The following is a 26382-nucleotide window of genomic DNA, read 5'->3' as shown; positions in this document are numbered from 1 at the left end:
CATATCCGCATTTGAAGTAAGTCTTTTATTAAAATTAAATGAAAAACGAATAAATTGTTTGAATATTCACAGCATCTTCTGTTGGCAAGAGAATAAAACCAAACTTAATTTTCCTTTTACACGATTTGATTGTTTGTTTTAAAATTTTATTATATAATATTGGTGTTTTTTTTATGAATGTTTACGCAAATATTTTATCTGGAACATTAATAAAAACAATATTTTATTTTTTTATATATTTTTCTTTTCTTTTTACTTTTGAACTTATGAGAGTAGAGCTATAAAGGTTTAGATAACAATTGCAGTTGTTTAGTATTGAAGTTTTCTTGGTTATCGAAAATTTACTACAGGTCGGAGAAATGTTTGTAGAATATTAAATTCCTCGCGAGAGTTTCAAAAATGAGTCTAATTGGGTAAGCTGTAGCAAAGAGTTGAGTTTTAAGTAGGTTTGCAGTAAATATACACAGAGCTAAGTAGCGTCTATACTCCAATGTATTCCTTGTCTTCCTGGTAGTAAATAATGTGCACGGTAGATAGCATTTTGTGCGCTTCATTTGCACTAAGATGATAGTGTTGATGGGAAATCAATCTTCTTTGCCACGAGAAACACAGACATACGTCATTAAAGAGTCCTCAAACACGTATATTACAAAAAAGAACTAATATAGCACCTTATACACATAAAAAATGGTCTTTTTAGAGCGATTGAAAATCGACACCACTTTATATTTATTTACGGAGATTGACTAGCAGCTGGTTTTGCAACAAAGACAAAATATGTTAATCTTGAAGTTCAGCAATGTTCAATATGAACATTAACACACAAAAGATCGAGTAGTTAAGAGCTAAGTGTTCAAAAATAGCGATCAATTATGATCGATAATTATTATTTGATTTTATGTATTGTTTTTTCGATGGTGTAAACTAAACTTTTGAATATCTCAACTTGGTGAATGTTCCCACTAATACAAATTCACATATTTCTCCCCATCTATCCCGCCTTTTTTTTTTTTCAAACCTACCGAAAGTGTCCGGTGTGATAGGCGACGATGGCCCGCGCTCGCAACACTGCCTCGGAGCGATCGAGCTCGGTCACGTTCGGGTGCGCCACCGGCAGGCTCCATAGGAACCTGGCCAGCCGCTCAATGTCACCGGATTCTTCCAGCGTTTCGCAAACGGTCGCAACTTGCGACGCGGTAAAGTTAAGCGTCGGTAAGGCAAAGAGCGGGCTGGGCGCGAGTATCGGGTGCGGTTGTACCGGCGGTGCCGGGTGCGGAGGATTGCCAGACCCTCCCGTCGGTGGCCCGACGGCCATGGATGGTTGTCTGACCACCGCCAGATTGTTTGTGTTTGGCGCAATTTTGGCGCGTTATCCCGCGGCCGCCGTGCTGGTGCTGGTGTGAGTGTCCGGTCCCAGGAGCGCGTACAGATACTCCACTCCCCAGGCTCTCCCAAGGATTCTACGACTAGCTTTCGCTGCGGTTTTATTGCATTCACTTTCGGATATGATTACTGAGCAGTCGACATTACACCTGTTTTTCACTTTCCTCTTTATGTTTTGCACATTAATCACTGGATCATCATCACGGTACTGCACAACTGCACACAAACACCAGTTTGATCGCTCACATTAAACTCAGATGGGTCAAACCTTACCCATAGCATTTCGTGTGGTAACATTTACAATTGTAGCTTTGTACTGTGATCACCACCAAACTATCACTAGTCACCAACACTTTACACGAGTTATATTAACACTAGCTTTCACGTTGTGGCCGCCCCAAGCGGTAAGACACTCATCGCTTTTTCATTTGATGTTTCTTGAGGGACATTCATTTCCATCGTACCACATGCTCCCTTGATAGTTGGTACACGTTTTGTAACATTTTTAAGCCTCAAGACGGTAGAAATTGCAGTACCGCCGGCAACTCTACACTCATAAACACGTAACGCGAGGTAACCTGTGTACATTAACAAATCTTGATTCAAACTTTACGCCCGTTTCAAAGCGAACTTGCAGCCCTGCACCACGTGCTTCATAACACGGGTGACGCTGGAACTATATTTCGGCACTTTGTCCACTCGGGTCAAAAATTCTGCTTCCTTCTGGCGATCTCGATTAGAAACAAACACAACACATCGGCAACACCCAGAAAAACAATGCAGCACGTGCGATCGGAACGGAATACCAGTTTCTTCACTACTTTTCTTCCGAACGAACGAACGCCAGCGAACGAACGCACACACGCCGCAACAACACTGAACAGCAAAACGTGCGACGCAATCACCTTCCGTGCAGTGAGCGAATGAGAATGAAACTAACACACCCCGATACGGGCTCACAACGGACGGTGGTGAGATGTGTGATTCGACGACGACCACTACGACGGCCACGACGTCGACGCCGTAGCAACGTGCAGGGTGAGAGTGCGAGCGAGTGCGAGCGTGTGAGATGCAGGGATGCTGCCCTGTTGGTGCGAAGCGTGCCGCCGGTGAAACAGCGCGATACATCTCATCTTTCAACGTCGCTCTATTCTTTCCATTGTGCGCACCGTGCGGACCGTTGCGCTCTAATAGGGTGTATTTATTTTGACACACTCAAATCCGTGCGTTTGGTTTTGATACGTACGGGCGAGATCGTACTGCCTGCTGCACCGGTGGATTCGCTGCTGCGCTATCATCCGGACCGCGGGCGAACCTTGTAAAGCTACTGATATCTTATTTGATTTCCAAGTACATAAACCCCGCCCGCCCCCTTAGAGCCGCCCCGTGTCCGTGCCGTGTCCAAAAGGGCACACGCTCGAACAAAGTGCAAACGAAAAATGGTGCCGCCGTACGGTGATTAGCTAAAGAAAGAAGCCAATCACCAGCCAGCCACCAATCCCATATGGCGGGGGAAAACTTGCCTTGAAACGTTTCACGCCAAGTGAAATATTTCAAAACATCTTCAGCGGAGGTTTTGTCGTTGCTTTGGACATTTTTCTTCTACAGTAAACCGCGCGTTTTGGGCGTGGCTTACTGTTTTTGAAATAATCTTGCAAAAGCATCTAGGAAAATGTATTTGTGTGTATGTGTGTGTGTGTGTACGTAGGTTGTTATATACAACTTTAATGTAACTACCCATATGCTCAGCAACTTCCTACAACGGGACGGGACGGAATGGTATCAAGGATCGCTTACAGGCTTGGATCGTACAGTTGCCATTGACGGAGCGTGTGTCCTTACGTTGTTTTTTTTTTTCGTTGCTTTTGCTATCCCCTTAAAGCATACCCGGTTCGGATCAATATCAATGCGAGTCAGGCGAGCCACAGATTGCAAATGCCACAGAAAGGACGCACCACACATCGTCCGGCGAGGATAGTTGCACCCGGATTGAAATTAGCCAACGCACAGGGCAGAATGGGGGTATTTGGCGAAAGGACGATTGCGGTCATAATACACCTCCCAAGAAACTAGGAAATACGATACGGGGGCTAAATGTGGTGCAATTTGCAAAGGCTGTGACTACATTTTTTATATTTAGAAATTAATCATTCAAGAATTAACTGCTCTACTTTAAACAATTTTTGTACAAATTTTATCCTTCTCGTAAAACATAACACAATGATGAAGCTATATTCGCGGTAAGTATCTTTGGCAAAGAATCCTGAATCCTGAACGATCTTTTGCAAAGTAGCTCTATTATTAAGTTACCACTTTACTTACCTCTTTCGTTTAATACCCTGCCGGTATGTGTAACCATTTTCAGTACTTTCAACTTCCATTTTACTGATACTGAGAGAAAGAGGGATGGAGAGCGAGAGAGCGAGAAAAAGAACGTAAAGAAAATATGTATTCCACACCGGCACAGAAAAGCGACGGCACTTGGGCCACAATAGGAACACAAGTTTCAACGTTTCACTCCCAACGGGCTCCTTGATTTCCTGTTCATCAACTCATACATACCCAAACTCCCCCTTAACATTAGGTAGCTCACGCGTTGTTACGTCCAACCTTCTTACGATCGTTCCTACCTCTCTCCCCCCGGAGGGGTGAAGGGAAGTAGTAGTGAAAGGGTGAATCACTACCACTACCGTATCATGTTGCCAAGGGGTGGTTTTTGTCGTGCATAAAAAGTGTATCATGCCAGAGACTCTTCAACATATACTTCGTGCGACAAAATCTCGTTGGATCATGTGCACAAGTGAACAGATCGATGCAGCTAACGCAAGCCACCGGAACACATAGCGAAAAGCTTGGCCATCTTTTGGCCCTTCACAGGCGAAAAGTAAGGGAACATGAAAAAAAAAGTATGAGTGTATGTGTTGGAATGGGTAGGTAGATACACTTGGAAAGTGATCCGGAACGTAGTCTATATACTGTGATACAATACACTATCCTTATGGTGCTGGGTATTGGGTATCTGGGCCGACAAAAAAGGACTCAAAAATAAATCTTTTTGCATAGAGAGTACCCCACGTTTTTGCCCACATTGGGCTATCATTAAACGTTTTATGTAGACTTTTTTTTATTTGCGAATGAATTTATTGTGAATAAGAAAGCATTTTCTAAACAAATATAATACTTTCCATTTCAAGAGTCTCGTATTTACCGCTTTATGTACCTACAAAATCCTTCATTTTATAAGCTTTTCTTCTCCATGATGTATTTTTTTATTTCATTTTCAATTCGTCTTTGCCTCTCTGTTCTGCCTTTCCTTCCGAGTTTTTCCACACTTTCGCGCGCATCCATCACATCCAAGAAGTTGACGCTTGATAGCCGTCAGTAAGTGGGTGTGAGCTTTCTTCCGCTTGGGCCAGTTTTGTCGTTACAATGTGTTAGTGCTGAGTGTACTGATTGACTGTATTACTATTTACTTTACGTAAAGAAGGAACATCAATTATTGTATAAGTAGATTTTTTGTAAATTATGGTTTAATGTACACTACTCTTCTTCAGGAGTTCACTATAAAAAGACAGTTGAAATATTATCCTGGAACGGATTATAGTAAAAGGAAACTATGCTGATGTCTAGGGGGCCTCGCATCAGGAATCGGTTGGAATACAGCCTGAAGAACTGATATGATGCCTTCCATTGAAGGCATCATCTCAGTAGTCCTTAAATTAGGCGCGGCCCGGTGGTATAGGCGACAGCGGCGCCGGTCTTCAAACGGCAGGACCGGGGTTCAAATCCCATCCAGACCGTCTCTACGTAGTGAGGATTGACTATCCAACTACGTGGTATCGGTAGTCTAGTAAAAATCTTCTTTCCCATAAATATTTCATAAATAGCATCCGACCATTTTCTAAAGTAATATCCCATTTCTTTCTACTTCCTTCTACAGCGACGCACCAAAAAGGCAAAAATCGAACTAATTTCTCCCGTCTTCTTAACTTTCCGATTCCGGACCTTTGAATGACCTCAAAATGTAAACGAGACAGGGCAGGAAAATTGTCATCCTTCAGCCTTTGTCCATCAAAACCGCACCCTTTCCACGCGGCGCCACCCATCCAATCATACAGGCGTGTGTTCGTTCACGCCACGTCTGGGTTCGACATCCGCACAAATCAAGCGACCAATCATTCTAAAATATGTCATAACCCTTGCCGCACAGTTGGGACGATTATTTTTAACCTTGCTCGTCGCAATCTCATCACCAATTGTGCCACCACCACCACCACCACCACCACCACCACCGTCACTGGGTGCTGCCGAGGGCATCCGGGAAGGGGGGACCTCGTTTCACACTTTTGTATCGAATTTCAAAGTGTTTTTCCTTCAAGAGTCAAGAGCCAATCACTAGTAGCGTAGTACAACTGTAATGGGCTGCATGACACCGTACCGAACAGAGAGTTTCTTGAGTTGTCGCGTGAACCTTTAACAACCGTCGCACTAAATATCGATCGATGGAGAAAGCATGGGGAAAGAGACTGCTGCTTGCTTGTTTGGTTTTGTCACATCAGTTCCTATACCAATTTGACACACTGCACCGAACCATGGCTGGACGGGTAAGTAAGTGGATGGGTCAAAAGATCTTCGGGGATCGACAGTACGATGCTCGGTTCTTCCAAGAGAGACAGGAGAAAAAAGAATCACGACGACATGAAACATCTGTACGGGTGTTGATGAGCAACCTTGAGGGGGATAAGGGACACGGCGACCGAAGTTGGTGTAACATACCGGAGATCCGATGCAGATGCACCAAATAATGAGGATTTAATTCTGGAGTGCATTTTGCTCAGTTACTCGTTCAATTTTAAACTCTTTTATTGAGTTGTTACATGTGGTTACTTAAGGCTCCATACTTTTCATTGCAATACAGAAGTTAGGTAGAGATTAACTCATCGAAAGGGAATTCACCCCAAAACATATGTAGCACCAAACTACTATCGATGACCAATTACCATTCGATGTGGCTTAAATTGTATTCCACGACTTCCGAGAAGTTGCAGTGCACTTGAACCACATGCTATGCTGGCTACCATTTTCTACGAACTAGACACCCAAGCTTCAGGATTATTCCACGCAACAGATTCTCTTCAAACGATCCACTGAAGTACCCACTTACCCGGCGTCAGCCCTTGCCATCATCTCTACCTATACCCCACCACTTCTGCCAACGGTCATATAAGACGGAAGAAAACCGGCATCCAAGTGGGGAACGTTCAAAGAAGGATTCCGACACCGTGGCCAATCGATTTCGCTTCATCGAGCAATCTTAGAGCTTTTTTTATTCGCTGAAAAACTACTCCATCTTGTTTCCGTCAGTGGCCCTCGTCCGAGAAACCACTGTACACACCACACCATAGAAAGTACTTCAAACAAACTTCTTCAAAAAGTTCTCCTGGAACACGACAATAGCGGTGGTTTGGTATAAAATATCATTAAAGCGGAAACATCGACCGGCCACAATCAAGTGAGCCGGATTCGGATACTGTCAAAGCGCATGATGATGATGACGATGAACTGACCGAACCGACCCATTGGCCACTTCATTCAACAGCAGCTTTGCTACAAAGTTCCACGAGTGGGCACATTCGGCTCGGGTTCATAGCGCTGGAGGCACGCAATACCGAACAGTGCCATATAAGGCGTGTGTATGTGGATGGATGTTACTCCCCACCGTCTCTCTCTTCGTCCATATTCGGTTCGGTATGAGCTACCCGTACTGAGTCTCAAGAGATACATCTTCAGATGTAATAATCCTTTTTAACTACTGTTTTAATGGCCGGTTCAAATATGTTCCTCAAATCAATCTTGTGCGTTTCTTATTTAAGTGTTAAATTGATATATAATACTTACGAAATTTATTTGCAATTATGTTTAAACACAAAGGATACTTTTAATGTGGTTCAAATTTATATATTACTTACAAAAGAGTAAACATGTTGTGTTTCTTACAATATGAACACACAATTTATTACGATTCGCAATACGGCAGTGTCCGCTCGTCCCGCCCATCAGGTCAGTTTCTCGGGCGAGGAAAGTATCACCTCATCGTTGTCCGAGCTGGCAGCATCATCTTCCTCCTCTAGCGCAAGCGGATCTCCATCGCAAGACATCTTCTCATCGGCGGCCGAAACCGGTGCTGCTACATCCATTGCCTCATCATCACAAACGCTCGTCCCCGTCACGGACATCGTCGGATCTAGCTTGTTCTGCAGTTCCGCGATCGCGCGCATCAGCACACTGAAATCTTTCTTCTTCGTTTCCAGCTTCCGCTCTAAATCTGCTCTACTTTCCTTCAACTGATCCAGGTTCTGTTTCAGCGATTCCAGCTCCTGAACCGTGTTTTTACGATCCGGCTGCTGGTTTATCGTTTTCGCTAGCATATCGTACTCCATCCGGTTCTTGCGTATCTTTTTCGCCAGCACTAAATTTTGTTTGCTTTGCACGATCTGTGCCTTTGCCGTTTCAATGCCCGACTCTATCGTGTCCGAGATGGTGGCGTAATTTTTTACCTCCTGCTGCATAACGCTGGCGTAGAAATCGGATTTTTTCATGTCGAACTCGCACTGGGCAAGCTGGGCTAGCAATCGGTCGTAGATTGCTTGGCTGTAAGAAAGTAAAGAGCCGATGTTAAATAAATCTTCCGACGGGAATCATATTACCTGTAGCTACCTGTTATCGGACGCTTCGTTTGAATTGCACCATTTGATGAACGTTTTCAACAAATCGTTCAGGCGTCTATCGTCACCGGTTCCATCGCCATCGATTTGCAGCCGGCGTTTGATGACCTCCTCTGTGAAGTGAACCAAAGCACGATTTTAATAAAATATCCATGCATAAGAAAGGTTACAGATACTTACCGTCGGACATTGTCCCTATTTTTTGCGATTTTTAATCAACTTTTATCAGAGCGTTCTTTCGAACACAAATACAACACAATGCGCTTGTTTTGTTTAATGTTCCGCTTGTCAAAATTTGTTTATCCCGTAGCTCCCTTCAGAAACGACAGAAATTCAATACCAGATTACTCCATAATTACTTTTTACATTCAATTTACTCCGCTCCATAATTACTTTTTCTTATCAAATTGGGCCATATGATAAAATAGAAATAGAAAATAGAATTCATTTTTCTCAACCAGCAAAGCAAAAACTTAATATAAAATAAATAGTTACTTTTTTAACTCCATAATTATTTTTCGTCATACCTTTTCGCTATTAGCCTTGGTAATACTTTCCCATCTAAAAATACCTTGGCACACCAAACGTCACACACAAACATTTTTTGTTTATTTCTGAGGACGTACTTCTGCACTGTCCACAATCGATTCCAGAAAAGAAAAGATAATTTAGCTAGTTTTGGTACATTTTTTCGTTCTGGCCTGTCCGTTACCAGGTCACTGAAATGGCATCCTCGTCGAATGTTAGCGGTAATTTAGTGGATGAGCTCGAGGAAGCCTTTCAGGTGAGTAATTTGGAGACGGCTGTCTCCCAAACAACACAGTGCGCAATGTGAGAAAAATACTTATTGCTAAATCCTTCCCTTTTTGCTTCCTCCCAGTCATGCATCCATGCACTAACAAAGGAAGAATCCGCTACCGGTATCGATAAGGATGAAATTAAGGTAGAGGTCGATCAAACCACACTCAAGTTTATCGATCTGGCCCGCCAGATGGAGGCATTCTTTCTGCAGAAACGCTTTCTCCTGTCGGCCCTCAAACCGGACCTACTTCTGAAGGAGGAAAATTTTGATCTGAAGCAAGAAATAGGTCGCAAAGATGAGCTGATACGCAAGCATTACGAAAAAATAGAATCGTGGAAACAGTTGCTCTCGGATCAGCAAAACTTTAACAAACCTATACAATCGATGCCACCGGACATGCGGGGCAATCTGGCGGGTGGTGCACCGGGGGCACCCGGAGCAGCACTGATGGCAAGCGGTGGCATGAACCTGCCAATGCAGGTGAGCAAAACAGTACGTTTGTCCGATGCAACAAAAGAAAAAAAACACCTAAGAGCTGGTGCCGTATTGTGTAGTGTATGTAAATGATGTGTCGATGCCTTTCAGATGCAAAATCAACACCAACAGCAGATGCAACAGATGCAGGTCCAACAGCAACAACAGATGCAACAGCAAATGCAACAATCCATGCCGATGGGTGCATCAAACGCTCAGCTCTTTCAACAGGGCGGTATGCCGCGCGGTGTTGGGCCGGCAGGTTCGGGGGCCGGATTTCCACAGGGTGCCGGCCCGAACTTGCAGGGCCCGTTAGCATATTTGGAGAAAACGGCTAGCAATATAGGTGAGCCAACTGTCCGGATCGGTCCTACTGTAACTTTACGCTGTAGTACATCGAATGGAAGTGTCCTAAACTTGGTTTTCTGTGTTTTTTCGCCCCCATTTTACAGATCTAGTGGGTCTCGGCGATGGTCGAAGGTGACGCGGGCGGGGCAGGGGACGCGGTAGAGGTCGAGGCCGAGGAAGAGGTCGTGGACGTGGTAGTGTGGCCGAGTTTCACAGTGGCCCACTAACCTGAGGCTGGGACATGGGCATGGAAGGCATTTCGAGAATGCCATCCAACCATGTCCCCGCTCCAGCTCGTGCATTTCTCTACGTCTACCATTTTGTTGTGCATGGTGGTAAGGGACCCCTCGACTTAAATCAACCGTTGGCGATAACACTGTTAGGAAAGAAGTTTAGGCAATAATCAAGGAAGGCAAAATCTAGCAGCGAAAAAAAACTGGTTCCCCGTTGAACAGAAATTACCCAACAGAAAAAAAACCCAAACCAATTTTCAGCAGGTAAACACCGTCCCGGTAAATACCACCCCCATCATCTCTCGCTACCAGCACGTTTTGGCGCAAACACACACACACATCTAGAAATTCTCCTCTTTGACCACTTACGCCAAAAGTCGTCCCTATTCGTTATCTCCATCGCTCCCCAGCTCCCAATTTTTGAGCGTGTAATTATGTACGTGTACAAAAGCTAAAACACACATACACACCGTGCTACAATCCCCCGGCGCTCGCGGTAGCGCCACAGAGGACAGCACACAAATCTATTTTCTTCTACCTTTTGTGTAAAATCATATGTATAGCAAAAACAAATGTGTCTACTATCAACGATCGTAAGGCGCAAAGCGATATGCCTTGGCATTGGCGATCGTGTGTAAAATGTGTGCTCGCTTTCTCTTAATTCAATTCCTTAAACGTTCACCATTCCCCGTTTTCTGCGGTAATCGAATGCTAATTACACACTTTTGTATGGTCTAAGGCTTCACAAGAAGACCGCGATCGATCGTTTCTGTTCAGCTGTTCAGTAACAGCCACACCTTCCATTATTCCGTAGTTTTCCCCATCCAACGCTCCAACATCCGACCATTTGTTCGTGTCTTTAGGACGAGATCTTCCAGATCGCTAAAATTGCGCGCTGCGATTGGAAATAGAACCACCGTTTCAACCGCTTCCGAACCTAGGTACGAAGACAAAAATGGGAAACAAAAAACAAGCCAATATAATAAAGAATCGGAAATAATCGAAGCGAACGGATGATTGGCGAATGAACTAGCTTGACGAAACGGCCGAAAGAATGAAGCTAGAACATGAAAAGGTATTTATATTTATTTCGCGTCTTTTTTCTCCACAAACAACACAAAGTCTGGATCTAAGCTTAGTACAGGGATTTGATCCATATAATGAAACTCTTGAATTAATCAGTGGATTTTTTGAAATAATAGTTGAATATTGCAAACTTCTTGTGGAACTTTGGATCGATCGGATCATCGAATCAACGACGTTAAGGCAAGATGTAAAAGTTGGCTGTTTGGAAATAGTTATACATTCAACTCAAGATCCTTTTTTGGCAGTGTAGATTTGCTTTTCAAAATGCGATCCCGTCGGATCATTTTCAAGCGTTCGCGCGGCGTACAGGTTACGAATATAGTGTGCAACTGGTCCAAACAGTACGCAATCTGTTTACCGGCATTGCGACGCAGGGCAGCTTGCTTTGCATCTTCCCTCGTGCCTTTCACTGTCGTTTGCTGTGTACTTACGATAAAACAGACAATATCAGCGATCGTACGCTTAATGTTTTGCACTTCGTCCGTTTTAAACAGACGTCTGGTTAGGTAGCCGCGCACGTACGCATTAATAGTTGTGGCCGCACGGGTCTGCTGGTATTCCGTCATTCGCTGTGGCAGCAGCAGACTGATAATATCGTTCCCATTACTGTCCTGATGTTTGGTCGTTGTCTCCTCAGTAAGCGTATGCTCACTATTGTTTACATTTTCCTCCGACGTTCCATTGGCGTGGCAGGTTTGGTAAGCGGCATCATCAGTGTCGGTACAAGAATCGTACGACACATCACACAGCGATAGTTGACTGACGCTCGAAGCCGTATGGATGTCTGGAGTTTTGGTGCGAGTCATCATCAAGCTGCAGCTATCATTGCCATTTTCTTCCTCTACCGTAAGAGATTTCGCACAAAGAGCTACCAATTCTTGGGTCTTTTGGCGAAAACTTTCCTCCAGCATTAGCCGCTCCTCTTCCTGCTTTTTCAACAGTTCCATCATGCGCTGTTCGTGCGTGGTTAAGGCTTGTGCTACACTCTCCAATGCACGGTCGGATTCTACACCGGAACCGGTGGAAGAGTGGCTGATCTTGCGCGAAACAGTCTTTCTTTTGGGTCTAGCTTTAGTCGGATCGGTACTCAGTTTCCTTTGATCCTGAGGTGATTTTTTCAGACATTCTGCTTTAGATTTTCCCATTGCAATTGGAGATGCTTTAACCGGTGTGTTATACTTTCCCGTAACTACACCAGAATTCAATGCTTTCGGTTTACTTTCAACGGGAATCGTTTTAATCTTGGATCGTTCTTTTTTTTCTTTTGATTCATCCGGAGACTTTACCTTTGCACGATCGACCGGCGTAGAATGATCGTTGACCCGTTGCAGATTTACTAGATCTATGGTTGGTTTTTCTAGATCGAATGTATTGGATCTCACCAATGGAAACCATCCCACGGATTCCTCAGAGTTTGTTGGTGTCACCGTTCTGGTGGTTGACGACTGCCAGCTCGAGTGAATCACATCATCGAGTTTCATGCTGTTTTCAATCGGATTGTAAACATTATCCGCTTGATCCACCTTCTCTTTCGTTTCGGTGTTGGTGATCACGATCGTTTTCTGCTCTGCTCCGGGAGGAACTGTAATTGTTGATGGTTCACTTTGGTTTAAAGAATCCTCATCTACACTTGTTGTATCAATAGCTATTTTGGACACATTTGTAATCGTTTCCAGTTCCTTTTTTTCATCCGATAAAACAACCTCCTGTGAGTCATTTTCTTTCTCGTCTAATGCTTGTCTTCCGGTTAAACTATCCCCATTGATCGATTGAGAATCAACAGTCTCAATCGCCGCCAACGTCCTATTTCGTTCCTGCAGTCGTTTTTCGATTTCGATCGCCTTCGACCGGTAAACAGCTACTGCAGCACGCACCTCATCGTTAACCTATGAAAGTGAAAACCGGACGGAGTGAAATGAAACAAGCCTGAATAGTTTAAACTTTTCTTCACAAAAAGAAAGTTACCAAAGGAGGTAGTATGGGGACACCATCCAGCTTAAAGACCGACACGAAAGTACTTTCCATGCTGGCGGTAAAAAGTTTCTAACAATCGGTACAGGAGGAAACTGGAAGGACACTAGAATGGAAAACTTTTGCCACGCTCAACAAACAGCGCTCGGCTATGGCGACACCCCGGACGGACGGATGAACGTTTCCTAGGCGACGGTGTGTAAACAACATAAACAACTCAGGTTTGACAGTGTTACGGTAACGGACATATCGACAGCAGTTTTGGCGCGAAACTGGACGACAGATGACAAGCGCGTTGGATTCGTAAGAAGGTCCAACTGAAACTGACTAAATTTTGTCTTGCTGTGGGAAACAATATTATTTTGAATTGCATTGATAGTTGATTGATAAGCCGGGTTGTAGCAATTACAGTACTTTGATGGTGTTCAATACCGCCTATATTTTTTTCTTTGATAGTACAAGGAATCGTAGAAGAAGAGGATTCCTATCAGAGAGAATTCCGAAATGTAAATCCCACTACTGACCAAAGATCTCATATCCTGGAGAATATATGACGTTGCTACAACATTTTTGAGTTGCAAATAAGACCACAGTCAGGGTAATCTCGATCAAGCCTACCGGGCTAAATAAATTGGCAACGAACAGTATCACATGCCAGGTGAAGGAGGATAGAAACCCCCTAGGAGCTTCTATCGCCAAGAGCCTACCTCAGGAAGATGGGCGGGAACCTCGGATACTTTCTCCTATAAGTGCTGATGACTTAGACATCATTGGTTTGAGGTTATCTCTCTGAATCGAAGAGCCAACACAAAACTTCGTTGAAGAGTTTTTTACCACACACACACCCTGTTTCACGCAGAAGTGACAAGCAGATAGATGATCGCATCTTTGACGTTGTCCATAATATCACTAAACTAGGGTAAAAAGTCAGCATCGACAAAAACTGCAACTGTTCCAGTATAAGCTCCACTACTCACTTACTCCTCTGAGACATGCACTTTGGACGTTGGTGAAAACTTCTTAGCCGCGTTTGAGAGGAAGAAGCTTAGACGGATTGTCGTTCCAGGTATGTGGAAGAATATTGGATCCCTACAAGGCGCTACAATCATATGCTATTCGAGCTGTACGATTATGTTACAGTTGCTAGATGTATTCGACGCATCAAACTCCGGTGGAATGCCATGGACGACGACCCGGATGATATGAGATGAAGTAATGGCGTACATGCATCCGCCAGAATGACCAGGACAATAGACTGCTAGACGATGACGCTATACCGTGAGCGATTACGAGGTGTTCTCCTACGGGCTTAAACCCCGTTGTAACGCCTGAAAAATCGCCAGACTCCGGTATTTCACATAAACAAACGAGGCTTATTCAAATGAAGGGATGGTATGGGTGCGTCAGCAAGACGCTACGGGGTATAATATTGTCATATGTCGGTGCCAGTCCGTAAAAGCGAGTCAGAGCACTTTAGCATCATCATCCTGCTCGCAACGCACAAAAAGTAAATTTTTTTATTTATAATTATTCATGACGGTCCAGTGCCGTATTGTTGCACAAAAAGTAAATTAATTCGAATATTATAAAAAGAGAAAGAAAAAGGTGGAAAAAGTAAGCAAACCCAACACGATGAAAATAGTATGTTTTGACTATTTATTTACCAACGACCCTTTTTTCCACATGTTAAACAAACAAAACACAGTGCTCCCCATACACAGCACGCAAAAACTATGTTTAAAAACGATACTTAACGGATTGTGTGGATAGCACTTCAAACTAAAAACAAATTCATTTATCTTCCACACTAAACACTGTTTAATGCTGCATAAAGTGATGCTAGTTATTATTATCAATGGCAAAACGAATCTGACTCTGATTGACTGATAAAGGAGAGTAACATAATTGCGCGAAAATGCATATACTGTAGTAATAAAGTATTCCTGAATGCATCTCCATTCGTACACTTACACTGGCGTTGTGTAGAGGGCAAGCCCAGCATCTTCTCCCCATTAGGCACTTCCAGCCTTGGTAACGAACTCGACCAGTGTACGCATCGGACGGCCCGACATTCCCTTCGATCCGGTATAACTCTGATCGCTACAATCACCCATCACACCGGCAATATCTACGTGCAGCCACGGCGTATCCTTTGGTACGAATTCGCGCAGGAAGGCAGCAGCCGTGCAGGAACCACCACCCTTTCCCTTGCCCAGATTGTTTAAATCGTACCCGTTGTGATCGCACATCTGATCACTGTAGTGCTTAAACAGTGGCATACGCCACACACGATCGCCCGTCTGCGAACCTGCCTCATGAATCGTTTCCCACAGCTTTTTGTTGCTCGAAAAGACACCGGAAACACAGTCCCCGAGTGCCACCTTAATTGCACCGGTAAGTGTAGCAATATCAAGGATGAACTTTGGATTGAACCTACAAGAGGAAAGAAAAAAACATTAAATTTTATTCACTGAAACCATTACACAGCTCTCGTGGTCGATGACTTACGTTGATGCGTAACATAGCGCATCGGCTAGAATGAGCCGACCCTCAGCATCGGTATTATCGACGCAGATACTCTTGCCGTTCATCGCGTACACCACATCGCCTGGTTTCGTTGCTGTACCGCTAGGCATGTTTTCGCACAGCGGTACGAACCCTTTCACGTGCACCGGTGCCTTCAGCTGCGCCAGCGCCAGTATCGTAGACACCACATTTGCTGCACCACCCATATCGGCACGCATCTGATCCATGTTGGCCGACGGTTTCAGACTGATGCCACCGGAGTCGAACGTAATACCCTTACCGACCAGCGCTACACACTTTTCGTCGCTGGAACCACGGTACGTCAGCTCAAGAAAACGGGCCGGTTCATTCGAACCGTTCGTAACGGACAAGAACGATCCCATCTTTTTCTCCCTGGCCCAGGCTTCATCGTGCACCAGTACCTCAACGTTCGCCGCACTCAGCCGTTGCTTCACGGTGTCGGCAAAAATGCTGGGCGTCATATGATTGGCCGGTGTTTCCATCAATCTAATGCGAGAGTAATTTGTAAAAACATCCTATAACACTTGACTTAAAAACACAATTCTACACCCCACAATACTCACACACGAGCAAAGTTCTGCGCCTCGGCAATGATCACACCCCGCTCCCAATCGGCCTTCCCGCTCGCATCCTCCGCAAACCCTACCGTTGGCAGTGGCGTTTGCTTATCCTTACTCTTAAACACCTGAAACTTGTAGTTGGCCAGCGTAGCACCTTCGGCCGCTTGTTGAGCATGACCCTCCATGTCTTCCACCGCTATCTCCCCGATCTTGTTCGCCGACAATGCCCGAACGCCGGCGGCCGCCGCAATGCGAACATTCTCCTTCGCACCATCGATCTCGTCCAGCTCGTCCCATTTCGATGCGTCGCCCAAACCGGCTACTGCAACGGCAGGAAACTTACCAAGCTCCCAGAAAATGCGCGTTTGTCCCGCTTTTACCGGACCACAACTAGGAAGAGCAAACAAGTCACACAGGCACAACGAACATTATAAGAATGCAGAACATTTCCCATGAACTCCCCGGGGTAGATGGAAAAGGAATGAAGTACGGCATGAAGTACGGCATGAAGTACGGCATGAAGTACGAAAGAGATTTGAACGGATTCTTTATTTTGCTTGTGTCGTTAAGGAAACACGCCGCACACACGCACATTCGTTTTGAACTGCGAAAACGAAATAATTAAATACGATGGTGGACGTAGCAACGTTGTAACGAGGAAGTAGTAGTTGCGCACCTCTACAGCAAGGTCTTCTGGTACGTTCATTTTGCAGTAACTAAAATAAAGTAGAGTTTCATGTTTTAATTCTAACCTTCCCTTCAATAAACTGATCACCACTTTCAAAAACCACATCTTTCTACCATTATTACATTTTACTGTACAAAAATAGTAGAACTCTTTATGTTTCTCTGTTTCTCTCTCTCTCTCTCTCTCTCTCTCTCTCTCTCTCTCTCTCTCTCTCTATCCCTCGCTCTCTGTTTCTATCTGGTTGAAGCTTTATTTTTTGGTTGCTTTTGCAACAATAAATATATCTTTCCTAAAGAATGTTACCGGATGTAAAGCTTAGTGCAATCTGTTTTTCCAAACATAAAAGAAATTGTTGGCACCTCTACAAAACCGGGTGCGACAGGAAAAAAAAGGATCGAAAAGGATAAAACATTTGGTCAATCCGTGCCATGAGTACTTTCAACGAATACTTCACCATCTCCTTCCAATTATTGCATTTTTCTTGCAAATGTACACTAAAAGTGAGGTCATTGGTTTAATGATCGCTCCAGAAATAGGATGACATTTTACCCTCATGTAATTATGGATCAAAAAGACAAATTTCATCAAGTCGTGTTGTGCAAAAATTTTGAGGACGACTTCCTCTCTACCCTAGAGCAGCAGTGAACCACCTAATGTCACCTGATGAGAGAATATTCAATTTTAATTGCCCCTCATTTTTTATTGAAGAAGGAACAAGAGCTCAAATCCCATGAATGTAAAATGTTAATAAATTAGGCTCTGGTTGGTGGTGTTGCGATAATTTGGCTTGGTGGTGGAATCCATCCAATGATTATAAAAATGCTGCCTATTTTCATTATACCAGACTTTAAAAAAATTATATGGAATTGTGCATGGGAATCTAGAAGGTCCACTTGCTTCCCTATATGAAGGCTAACATCTATGAAGATTTAAAACGTTGTCCTGCAACTATCGCTGATGACCGAAAGCGATTTGAGCTCCTAAGATTGAGCGGAGACTCAGACTAGTCCCAGGTGGCAGATGATGTTGGAAGCCTACGTTCAAAAAGCGTATTCTAGCTTTCGAGCGTTTAGGAATACGATCTGGCCAGCATTACAAAAAAAGCTTTCGAGCGTCGTATAGAGAACGTTAATAATAAAACATTGATAGGGGAGACCACAAAATGTAATTTCTTCATAAGGACCTCAGCAATTGTTATACCCTTCCGATTTTTTCCCGCTCGCACCCAATGTGCGAGTACACACAGTGGAACGAGGCTGTTTTGTATATTAAAAACAAAAAAAAAAACTACTCTGAAACGACGTATTACAGTAGCTTAGACATTACAATTAATTAGAGAAAAACTATCAACAATTTTTCACAACTCAACAAATGTATATCTGTGTTATCTAGACTTAAGAAACAATTCTACTAACAAAGAACACGAACACGTTTTCTGTTTTTTTTTGTGTGTGTGGATCTAAATTAATCCTCTTCCTGATGCTCTCTGTCTCTCTCTCACCGCCTATAATAAAAGAACTGTACAATACCACATATCTGATGCAATATGCATCATCGTATCTAAGAACTCTATTCCTATATTTCCAAAACTGGGATGCTGGCGCATTTCAAAGTAAACAACACATGATACTCCTATATTTCTGTGCCGTGTTGGAATATGGATGCGCTATCGTTTTGATGCCCGTCCCTAAACTAAAAAAAACTAGGGCTTTTGAAAATTTGTGCGTTCCAGCCTTTTCCTTTCCTCTGTCGTTTTTCCCAAAGGTACTATTCCACCCTCGATTGTAAAAGTGTGTAACCTACGCACCTAGATAACGGTTCTATTTATGCCCTTTCTACACATCACAACAGCGCTACTAAAAATCCTTGCCGTGTATTGTGAGAGCATTTCTCTGGAGAGCCTTTTGGACACCGGTTCTGGGCACCGCATCTACACTATTTCCAGTATCTTAATTACTCCCTCACTGTTTCCGGCAATGATGATATTGCTCTGCTTTCGCCAACAAACCGCCGACACAAACTCATTCCCTTCCGAGTTGCTTCGCTCCATATCCGTCGACTGGAGGCCGCTCGTACGCGAACTACTGTTACCGATCCCGCTACTACTTCCGGTACCGGCGGCACTCCCAGTTCCACCACCACTACCACTGCTTCCACTAGTGCTCGAAAACTTCAGATTAAACAGCTGCTTCGACAGACCTTTATAGTACACGCAGAGCGAATTGTCCTCACTGCCACACGCCAGATAATCATTGTTCGTCGCTAGTCCGGCAAAATTTTTCTCGTTAATGTGACCCGTAAAGGATCGCAAGCAGAACGGAGGTGAATTGATGTTCCACAGCTTCAGCTGCCCATCTGTACTGGCCGACACGATTTCGTCCGTGTTGAGAAACTTTACGTACGATACCGCCTTCCGGTGCCCTTTAAACAGGCAGAGCGGTTGCTTTAGATTGCGCAGATCGTAATAGTTCACACAGTGGTCTGCCGTCCCGAACGCTAAATGGCAGGAACTTTTGGGATTGAACTTGACGCAGCACACGTTAGCCCGGGCCTCGATCGTTGCCACCGAATGGTCCACATTTAGCGACCACAGCTTTACCCGTGCATCATCCGAACCGGACGCGAGCAGTCGCGTATCGACCTCGTTAAAGTCCACACACCAGCACCGCTTATCGTGCTCCTCGAACGTTTTCGTACGTGTGCGCGTTAGGACGTCCCAAATCGTCACGATACCCTCGTAATCACTCGAAGCTAACACCTGCTTAAAGTAGCTGTTCCAGATGACGCAGGAAATTTTACTATTGCACGTCATCTCGTTGATCGGATAGTTGATGTCAACGGCCGCGTCCCGGATGGCGGTGTAGTAGTCGAAAATTTTGATCCGCTTAGTAACGCCCGCTATCGCAAAGTACTCACTATCCTTGTCGAACTCGATGCTCGACACAATCGTTGAGACGTAGTTCGAATCGTTCGAGTAGTTTAGCGTGGCGAGTGGCCGCAGCGCACTGTACTTGGAAAACTTGATCAAACTCTCCCGGAAGGTGTCCAACGACGAGCGTCCGCTAGACCGCGTATTATTATCGAGATTAGACTGGCTGGAAGCGTTCGATGTGGCCGCACCCATCGCTAACCGGTCACTACTTAAACTGCCACCCCCCATACCACCACCGAGACCGGTACCCGTAGTACCGATGCTAGCACCGCTCGACGTAGATCGTTCGCCTACCCCTAGCGAATCGGAACTACACGACCGATCCTTCCCGAAGTACAGATCTTCACTCCGTGCCGCAAAATAGCACTGCACAAAGTCATCGAAGTGTTGATACATTCGTTGCTTTCGGGCCAAAAAGGAGGACGGAGTGGAAGCAAGCGAACCACCTCCCGCAATCGATCCCTGACCACGCCGATTCGCTCCATGCAGATTGAATCCTTCGTACGGTTCGCTCACGCTCGAACACGTCTCATCGATAAGCGATCGATTCGACGGCACCGCAATATTGTCGATCGTATCGATGATCTGTATAATTTCCCGCTTGATCGCCACCACATTCTCATCCTTCTCGTCCCGCACACTCTGCTCAACCTCCGCCACCGTCGGACAGCTGCTCTGCACCTCCTTCAGCACCTTCTCCACGTCTAGCAGATCGTTCCGGATCAGTGCGATCTCGTTCGCGATCTGTAACTGCTGCTGTTCCTTCTGTTTGAGTAAATGCTTTAAAAATTCGTGCAGCAGCCGGTTCTGTGCCGCACACGATTCCGCTTCCAGCAGCGTTTTGCGCTGGGTCAGTATCTCCAGCATCACGTTCACGTCCGACAGGGAGAGCTTTTTCGATTCCGTCGCCAGAAAGTGCTTCAAGGTGTCGCCTTCACCGCCGGCCATCGCGTCACCACCACCACACACACCGCCCGCATGCAACTGGGGTGAGTTTTCACCGGGCAGGGAGGATTTGTGCCGATGCAGGAGACCACCACCACCACCACCGCCAACACCCGCCTTCAACCGGTGCTTGGTGATGAGCTCGTTTAGCAGAAAGTTCGGCACAATGTGCTCGTGGGACGCGAGCGGATAGTTGCACTTGGGGCACTTTTTCGCGACGTCGATCGAACGCGCGATACACTGGTGGCAGAAGGTATGGCCGCACCGCGTTATGTACGCCTCGCTGATTATGTCGAAACAGATGGGGCAGAGAAAATCGTTCGCCTTATCGTCGACGGTCGTCGGGATGCCGTTCAGGGTGGCAAGCCGTTTCTTGCTGCTGCTGTTGCTGCTGCTACCGCCACCGCTACTACTGCTACCGGCCGCACCACCTCCGCTACCACCCTGAGCTGTTCCTGAGGACATACTTCTTTTCCGTCGATCACCCGGCTAACTGAAAAACGTTTTTCACTCACATATGGTAACACTTAAACCGTAGAATTCAACACTAAACACAGCCCTTGATATCCCTCACAAAAAGTATCAAGGCTCTGTGCGACTATTGACTCCGTACAACCTGCTCATGAACTAAACGGTGCGCTTCAGATTGGTTATTAAAATGGTCTTGGTCCACACACGAACACACACACACCAGATCCCATCCACATTTCACACAGGATACTTCATCTATCCTCTATCATCCTTTAAAGAGACACATTATTGCACACTTTGCACGTAGTAGAGCTCGCTATCAATAAACTCAGTTCGTTTCTAATATTGCTTTTTGGCCTCATTCGGGCGGTTTTTTTTTGTAACGACACGGTGTACACCATCACCGGGGTGTGAGAGAGACAGAGGCTTTAGAACATAACAGTGGATCTGAAACGAAAACACAATGCGAAAATAAGGACTATTGAGCTATTGCTTTTGCACGTTTTCTGATTTCTGTTGGTTTGTAAGGGGTTTTACGAGGGAAATCTAATTCTTCTAGAGAGTGAAAGTGAGGCCAGGGGGAGAGCAGGAGAAGGGGGGGGGGGGGGGATGATTACAGCGACGCGTGGTAAAAGGGATGGGTGATAGTCTCGATTAATGCTACTACAGCTAAATTTATATCAAACCGCTGGAACGATGGGGTTATTTGGTTCGAAAAAGTTTCTAAATGGAGCTAACAGCTTCAAACTGGTTGGTTCAGCTGCTGCTGTACTCATATCAAGCCTTTTAAACTGCCAGCACTTGTACAAATCCCCATTCAAATTTTTATCTTGATTGTCTTGAGAGAATTTAAGGATGATAGAAGAAGAAAGAGGGAAAAAAGTGTTTTAATGTGAGTGTGTGTATTAATCAGATAGAAATACATATAGCAGTGCAAAGCTCAGAAAAAAGATAATCTATTTTCGCTGTATTTACGTTTCCGTTGATCTCACTGTTTAGTTTCATTTTGTATTTATTACATGCCTGCGTACTGATTGCGAAGAGAAGGTTTCAACTCTTGGCAAGAAATTGGTGTTGCTTGAATGTTCGACAACAATAAAAAAAATGTAAACTAGTTTAAATCATGCGTAAGGACTGTTTGAAGATAGAAAATAAAATTTTACGTTGCTTTAGACATTTTAATTCTGACACTGCAAAAAGCAATCATTCTTTTTTCAAAAATCAGAACGTTTTGTTTTTGAGAAGCTAGTCATATTTTTTAGCTCAACAAAATCAATACCAGAGTATCCCATACAGTTTAAAACTCTAATAACTTTCATTCTTTAGATTCAATTATTAGGACACATTTGGAATACAACTGTTGAACTATTTGAAACATTCAGCATTCATTTATTAAATAATATTTAACATTTTATACGGTTTTTAATTAGAAGGTATTCTATGATGCTTGATACTATATGAACGCTACAGACACATCCTTCATTATTATCATATGATCAAGATAACATAAATGGATGAGTGGAAAAGCGTTACGTGGAAGAATAGACAGTTAGCAAAGGGAAACATTCAAGAGGACATTCAAGATGATGATAGAAAGGAAACTGAACCAAGTTCAAGAATCCGTAAGCCACTTTTGTGATAGGCTCTGATGTGTTGGCACCAGAAGGGGTAAATATGGATGGCAACGTACCAAATGATCTACTATCTCTTCTACACGGGATGCTAGATCCTTTGCACCTCTATTCCTTCTTGAAACATAAACCACAATTGGCCAATCCTTCCCAATCCCAAAACCCCATCCACGTGTCTGTGTATGTACGCATGCGAACGAGGTCAAGTAGATAATAAATGAATTTACAATAAATCCCTTATATCCACCGGTAAGCTACTTTTGCGCGCATATGTTTGTCGACCCCCGAAACCCATTTTTTGAAAAGGACCAAAATGGAGCATTTTTGGTTTGAATTGTTTCCAAAAAATCTCGCTCCGTCGCTCTCTCTCAACAAGAGCAACATTACACATGCGACACACAACAATCCTCTGCTGCATTCGGGGTTCTTTTTAGGGGTTTTATATGCAGATACAAAATCGATTCTTATACGCGGATATCAGTGCGAACCTTCAGCTCCGTAGTGGATATATGGCGATATTTATGGTACTGTATAATGTATGTACCAGCAACGGGTTTAATAATGCAACAACAACAAAAAAACGTTTTATTTCCCCCCCCCCCCCCCCCCTCCACTATGCATAGAAGAGAGAAACATCGGCTGTGACTGACCCCTAACGTCTCTTTTTTCAATTGCTGCTTTAAATGCTGTGCCAGAATGTGGTGATGACTACACCGTACCGTTGGTACTCTCTATGTCATACAAAATAGTAGAAAAATAAACATACAGCGAACAAAACAAGCGAGTGCTGTCCTCGATTTCAAATTGAAAAAGCCACTTTGTTGTTCGTCACTCTTTGCGAATTTCCACCCAGCAAGTCACGAACTGTCCTTCAACTGTGACTTTTCCTAAATGCTCGCAGGCGGTCGTCACCGGCCAGAGAGGCGGTGTCAAGTAAACGAGGAGGAAGCAGTCCCCACTAGGCCAGCCGAATTGAATAGGGAGAAAGGAAAGCAGAAAACGCTTGGAAAGCTTCTTTGGGAAAGCCGGAAAATTGCTAACGGGACTTATCGATATTAACAAGAGCACCATAAGAACATAAAGGCGGCTTTTTAGTACAATGCTCGGTTCCATTACTAACACATACACACACCTACCCAGCTGATTATGATGTTGCACCGAGAAATAAACAGGTCCGTGCAGACGCAACGGTACAAATGGTGCACACGCCGTTTTTCGTCAGTGTGTCGCAAATGCGACGACGGTACGGTGCAGCATATGTACGATGATAACGAACACCACAAACGGAATAATGGATGAAGTGACGGCGTTTGTGAAGATGGTGAGTGTGTAAGGGGAGGGCGGGTGTAAAGCAAACTATTTTTAGGTTTGACCCCGGCCCGGCATAGAGCCGCGGATCGATATGCAACGACAACGATTTTGCTCTTTATCAAATTCGCGACAAAAGATTTCGCTTCCAAAACGGTACGTTTAAACGATAATTTAAAAAAATCAACATCGCCCCGATCCGTTAATGAATGCTCAACGGAATGTGAATCGGAATGGATTGTTGTTGAGTGCATAACAAAACTGTTAGGAAACGGTTTGTGTCTGGGTGTGTATTAGTGGTGGGAACTCCGAATTAGATTCATAACTTTACTTCGACTCCGATGTAAAAAAAACCGGATTCAACTCCAGAAAAAATACGGAATAATCTCCGTTATTAAATCCGGTGTGCACTGCGGACTCAACTGAAGGTTACACCGGAGTCAACTGCGGATTATTCTGGAGCCAACTGGTGATAACTTGGGATTCAAAACCAAAATCGCAGCCGGCCAAAAATACTTTATTTGTTGTCTTCATAATATTGTCCACATAGACTACCTTCAAAGGTCACAAAAAAGATTTTGCGTCCTCTCAATCTTAAATTATGTTTCGCTAATTGTCCAACTGTAGACCAAACAGTCCTGATAGTCACAGCAAAAAACAGTATGAGGAAACCCCCCCCCCCCCCTACCCCCTCACTCGGACGTTAAAAGTTCCGGGGTCACTCCGTAATATAATCCAGAATGTCTCGAAAGTCGAATTAATCCGACTCCGGGAAAACTAAGAGTTTACACATCACTAGTGTGAATGGGTACTTAGAATTTAATAAATACCCATGTTTTCTATGCGTTGAAGAATACGTTTGTTACTAACTGTCGTAACAGTTACCATGACGATTGCACCACTGTATACTGCAATCTAATGCCCCTCTGTTCAAGTTGAACACTATAGTGTATCTTCCATAAATACTCTTCCTTATCATTTAACCGACACCTAGCAAGCAAGCTTGGTGAGATTAGATATGGCGCTGCGCACCGGCATGAAACAGCATCCTTAAATACGTTGCAGCCGGTAGGAAATTTCACACTACTCGTCCATGTTCATACTGCTTGATATGAAAGGGATTCTATAGTCTTTAGGAAGGAAACTAAAACAAAAATCTAAACTGATCATCTATCTTTCCGGCCACTTCCTTTACTCAGGAGAGTCAATTGTTGTGCGCCCCTAGCATAAATCTGCTATGAGATGAACTACACAACTGGGAATTGAAACACGCTAGTGTTCATTATTGCACCAGAATGCACAACAACCTTTCGATAGGGGATGAGAGACATACGAACACGAATTATGGTGGTCTAGTGAAGATCGAGCGAAAGTATACGTTTGATAAGAATCACGATTCGTAATACTACACACAGGACAGACATACAGACAGAGTGAGCGTAATGGAACATAGAACGATAGGATAGTAAGGAGGTGACTTTTTATCGTGAAAAAGAAAGCGCCATCAGACACAATTGTCCTTATACTTACATATTAATTTGCTCGAGCAGCTTTCCAGCTGTTGATTCGTTGTACTTCTGGGCGTACGGCGTAAACTTCACCTCATCCTTGCCATCCGATGAGTAAACACCCAAAACCAGACCCTGCTTCGGAATGTGTGTATGTATGTACACGAAGAAACATTCGGTCACGGTTGTGTGTGCGTGTGCGGCCGTGGCAACGAAACAACCGACCAGGTGTATGACGTCGTCGGTAATGCCCGCGAATCGCCGAAAGAAGGCGGGTTATGGTCGGCATACGCACAAGCAACAGCGCGTGACATCCAACCGGACCAGCGGATCGTGATGGAGAGACGGAAGAGACGAAAAGGTTAGAAACAACGCGACGGGATACCACTGCACACAGGTTTTGCAGGTTAACTCGATTGCCACACGGATACGTACTTTCTTCGACATTGATGCGTAGCTCCGACTAAACCGTAGCGAACAGATGCTGCTTCGAACTAAAAATGCCATTTAACAAAATTTTAGATAACAGCACAACAGATTCATCCAATATATGCCTTCTTCTTCTTCTACGCGAATAGGTTATATATCCCACTGTACTACGATACCGCTAAAGCCAATCTCACTTTCAGGCGTGTGTTCTCTGCGCTGAGTATGCAAACCACAAACGTACGGTTTAGGGAATAGTTTCGAGCCTGAAATTACAAACAACGTTGCTAATAATTGTTGCTATTTTGATGTACTTTCCCTTAACTATTATACAATTTACAAGT

At 44.3% G+C, this 26382-nt stretch overlaps 7 protein-coding genes across 9 annotated transcripts in view; 1 reads left to right on the top strand and 6 right to left on the bottom strand.

Moving 5' to 3' along the window:
• Positions 1 to 1404, bottom strand: part of LOC126557467 (protein Optix) — a 55730-nt gene extending 54326 nt beyond the window's left edge. Inside the window, exon 1 of the mRNA XM_050213256.1 lies at positions 1023 to 1404. Within this exon, the coding sequence (XP_050069213.1) occupies positions 1023 to 1315 (293 nt within the window). The 5' untranslated portion in view covers positions 1316 to 1404. The remainder of the gene's footprint in view (positions 1 to 1022) is intronic.
• LOC126558963 (peptide deformylase, mitochondrial-like) overlaps positions 1 to 26382 on the bottom strand; it is a 72890-nt gene that overhangs the window by 23481 nt on the left and 23027 nt on the right. The gene's annotated exons all lie outside the window — the stretch shown is intronic.
• Positions 7440 to 8298, bottom strand: LOC126567184 (THO complex subunit 7 homolog). Its single transcript, XM_050223415.1, has 3 exons — positions 8289 to 8298; positions 8101 to 8245; positions 7440 to 8034 (listed from the first exon to the last, which is right to left on the bottom strand). Exons 1-3 carry the CDS (start codon positions 8296 to 8298, stop codon positions 7440 to 7442), a joined length of 750 nt encoding a protein of 249 aa, XP_050079372.1.
• LOC126558889 (mediator of RNA polymerase II transcription subunit 28) lies at positions 8714 to 9973 on the top strand. The gene is made up of 4 exons (XM_050214971.1): positions 8714 to 8892; positions 8989 to 9402; positions 9496 to 9730; positions 9837 to 9973. The coding sequence occupies exons 1-4, from the start codon at positions 8833 to 8835 to the stop codon at positions 9866 to 9868; spliced, it is 741 nt and encodes a 246-aa protein (XP_050070928.1). The 5' UTR covers positions 8714 to 8832; the 3' UTR covers positions 9869 to 9973.
• On the bottom strand, positions 11264 to 13076 carry LOC126567183 (uncharacterized). Its single transcript, XM_050223414.1, has 2 exons — positions 13017 to 13076; positions 11264 to 12937 (listed from the first exon to the last, which is right to left on the bottom strand). The coding sequence occupies exons 1-2, from the start codon at positions 13074 to 13076 to the stop codon at positions 11264 to 11266; spliced, it is 1734 nt and encodes a 577-aa protein (XP_050079371.1).
• Positions 15022 to 26269, bottom strand: LOC126557801 (cytosol aminopeptidase-like). 2 transcript variants are annotated; one of them, XM_050213688.1, is made up of 5 exons: positions 26048 to 26269; positions 25635 to 25750; positions 16133 to 16519; positions 15531 to 16055; positions 15022 to 15455 (listed from the first exon to the last, which is right to left on the bottom strand). In XM_050213688.1, exons 1-5 carry the CDS (start codon positions 26117 to 26119, stop codon positions 15035 to 15037), a joined length of 1521 nt encoding a protein of 506 aa, XP_050069645.1. In that variant the 5' UTR covers positions 26120 to 26269; the 3' UTR covers positions 15022 to 15034. The 2 variants fall into 2 exon arrangements, with proteins under 2 accessions (XP_050069645.1, XP_050069646.1); XM_050213689.1 differs by having other exon boundaries at positions 25635 to 25747.
• On the bottom strand, positions 18746 to 21159 carry LOC126557139 (uncharacterized). Its single transcript, XM_050212814.1, has one exon. The coding sequence runs from the start codon at positions 21157 to 21159 to the stop codon at positions 18748 to 18750; it is 2412 nt and encodes an 803-aa protein (XP_050068771.1). The 3' UTR covers positions 18746 to 18747.

Source organism: Anopheles maculipalpis, chromosome 2RL, assembly GCF_943734695.1.
Source record: "Anopheles maculipalpis chromosome 2RL, idAnoMacuDA_375_x, whole genome shotgun sequence".
NCBI classification, from domain to species: domain Eukaryota; kingdom Metazoa; phylum Arthropoda; class Insecta; order Diptera; family Culicidae; genus Anopheles; species Anopheles maculipalpis.
The sequence above is the reverse complement of the archived record's forward strand: the minus strand, read 5'-3'. Positions and strand labels throughout refer to the sequence as shown.

Coding starts and splice junctions, on each gene's coding strand:
- LOC126557801 (XM_050213688.1), bottom strand. CDS start 26,119: ATGGCATTTTTAGTTCGAAGCAGCATCTGTTCGCTACGGTTTAGTCGG. Junction 25,751..26,047: donor ACGCATCAATGTCGAAGAAA/GTACGTATCCGT, acceptor CACATTCCGAAG/CAGGGTCTGGTTTTGGGTGT. Junction 15,456..15,530: donor GCGCTATGTTACGCATCAAC/GTAAGTCATCGA, acceptor TTCCTCTTGTAG/GTTCAATCCAAAGTTCATCC.
- LOC126567183 (XM_050223414.1), bottom strand. CDS start 13,076: ATGGAAAGTACTTTCGTGTCGGTCTTTAAGCTGGATGGTGTCCCCATA. Junction 12,938..13,016: donor TCCCCATACTACCTCCTTTG/GTAACTTTCTTT, acceptor TCACTTTCATAG/GTTAACGATGAGGTGCGTGC.
- LOC126557139 (XM_050212814.1), bottom strand. CDS start 21,159: ATGTCCTCAGGAACAGCTCAGGGTGGTAGCGGAGGTGGTGCGGCCGGT.
- LOC126567184 (XM_050223415.1), bottom strand. Junction 8,035..8,100: donor AACGAAGCGTCCGATAACAG/GTAGCTACAGGT, acceptor ACTTTCTTACAG/CCAAGCAATCTACGACCGAT.
- LOC126558889 (XM_050214971.1), top strand. CDS start 8,833: ATGGCATCCTCGTCGAATGTTAGCGGTAATTTAGTGGATGAGCTCGAG. Junction 9,403..9,495: donor CAATGCAGGTGAGCAAAACA/GTACGTTTGTCC, acceptor GATGCCTTTCAG/ATGCAAAATCAACACCAACA. Junction 9,731..9,836: donor GAAAACGGCTAGCAATATAG/GTGAGCCAACTG, acceptor CCCATTTTACAG/ATCTAGTGGGTCTCGGCGAT.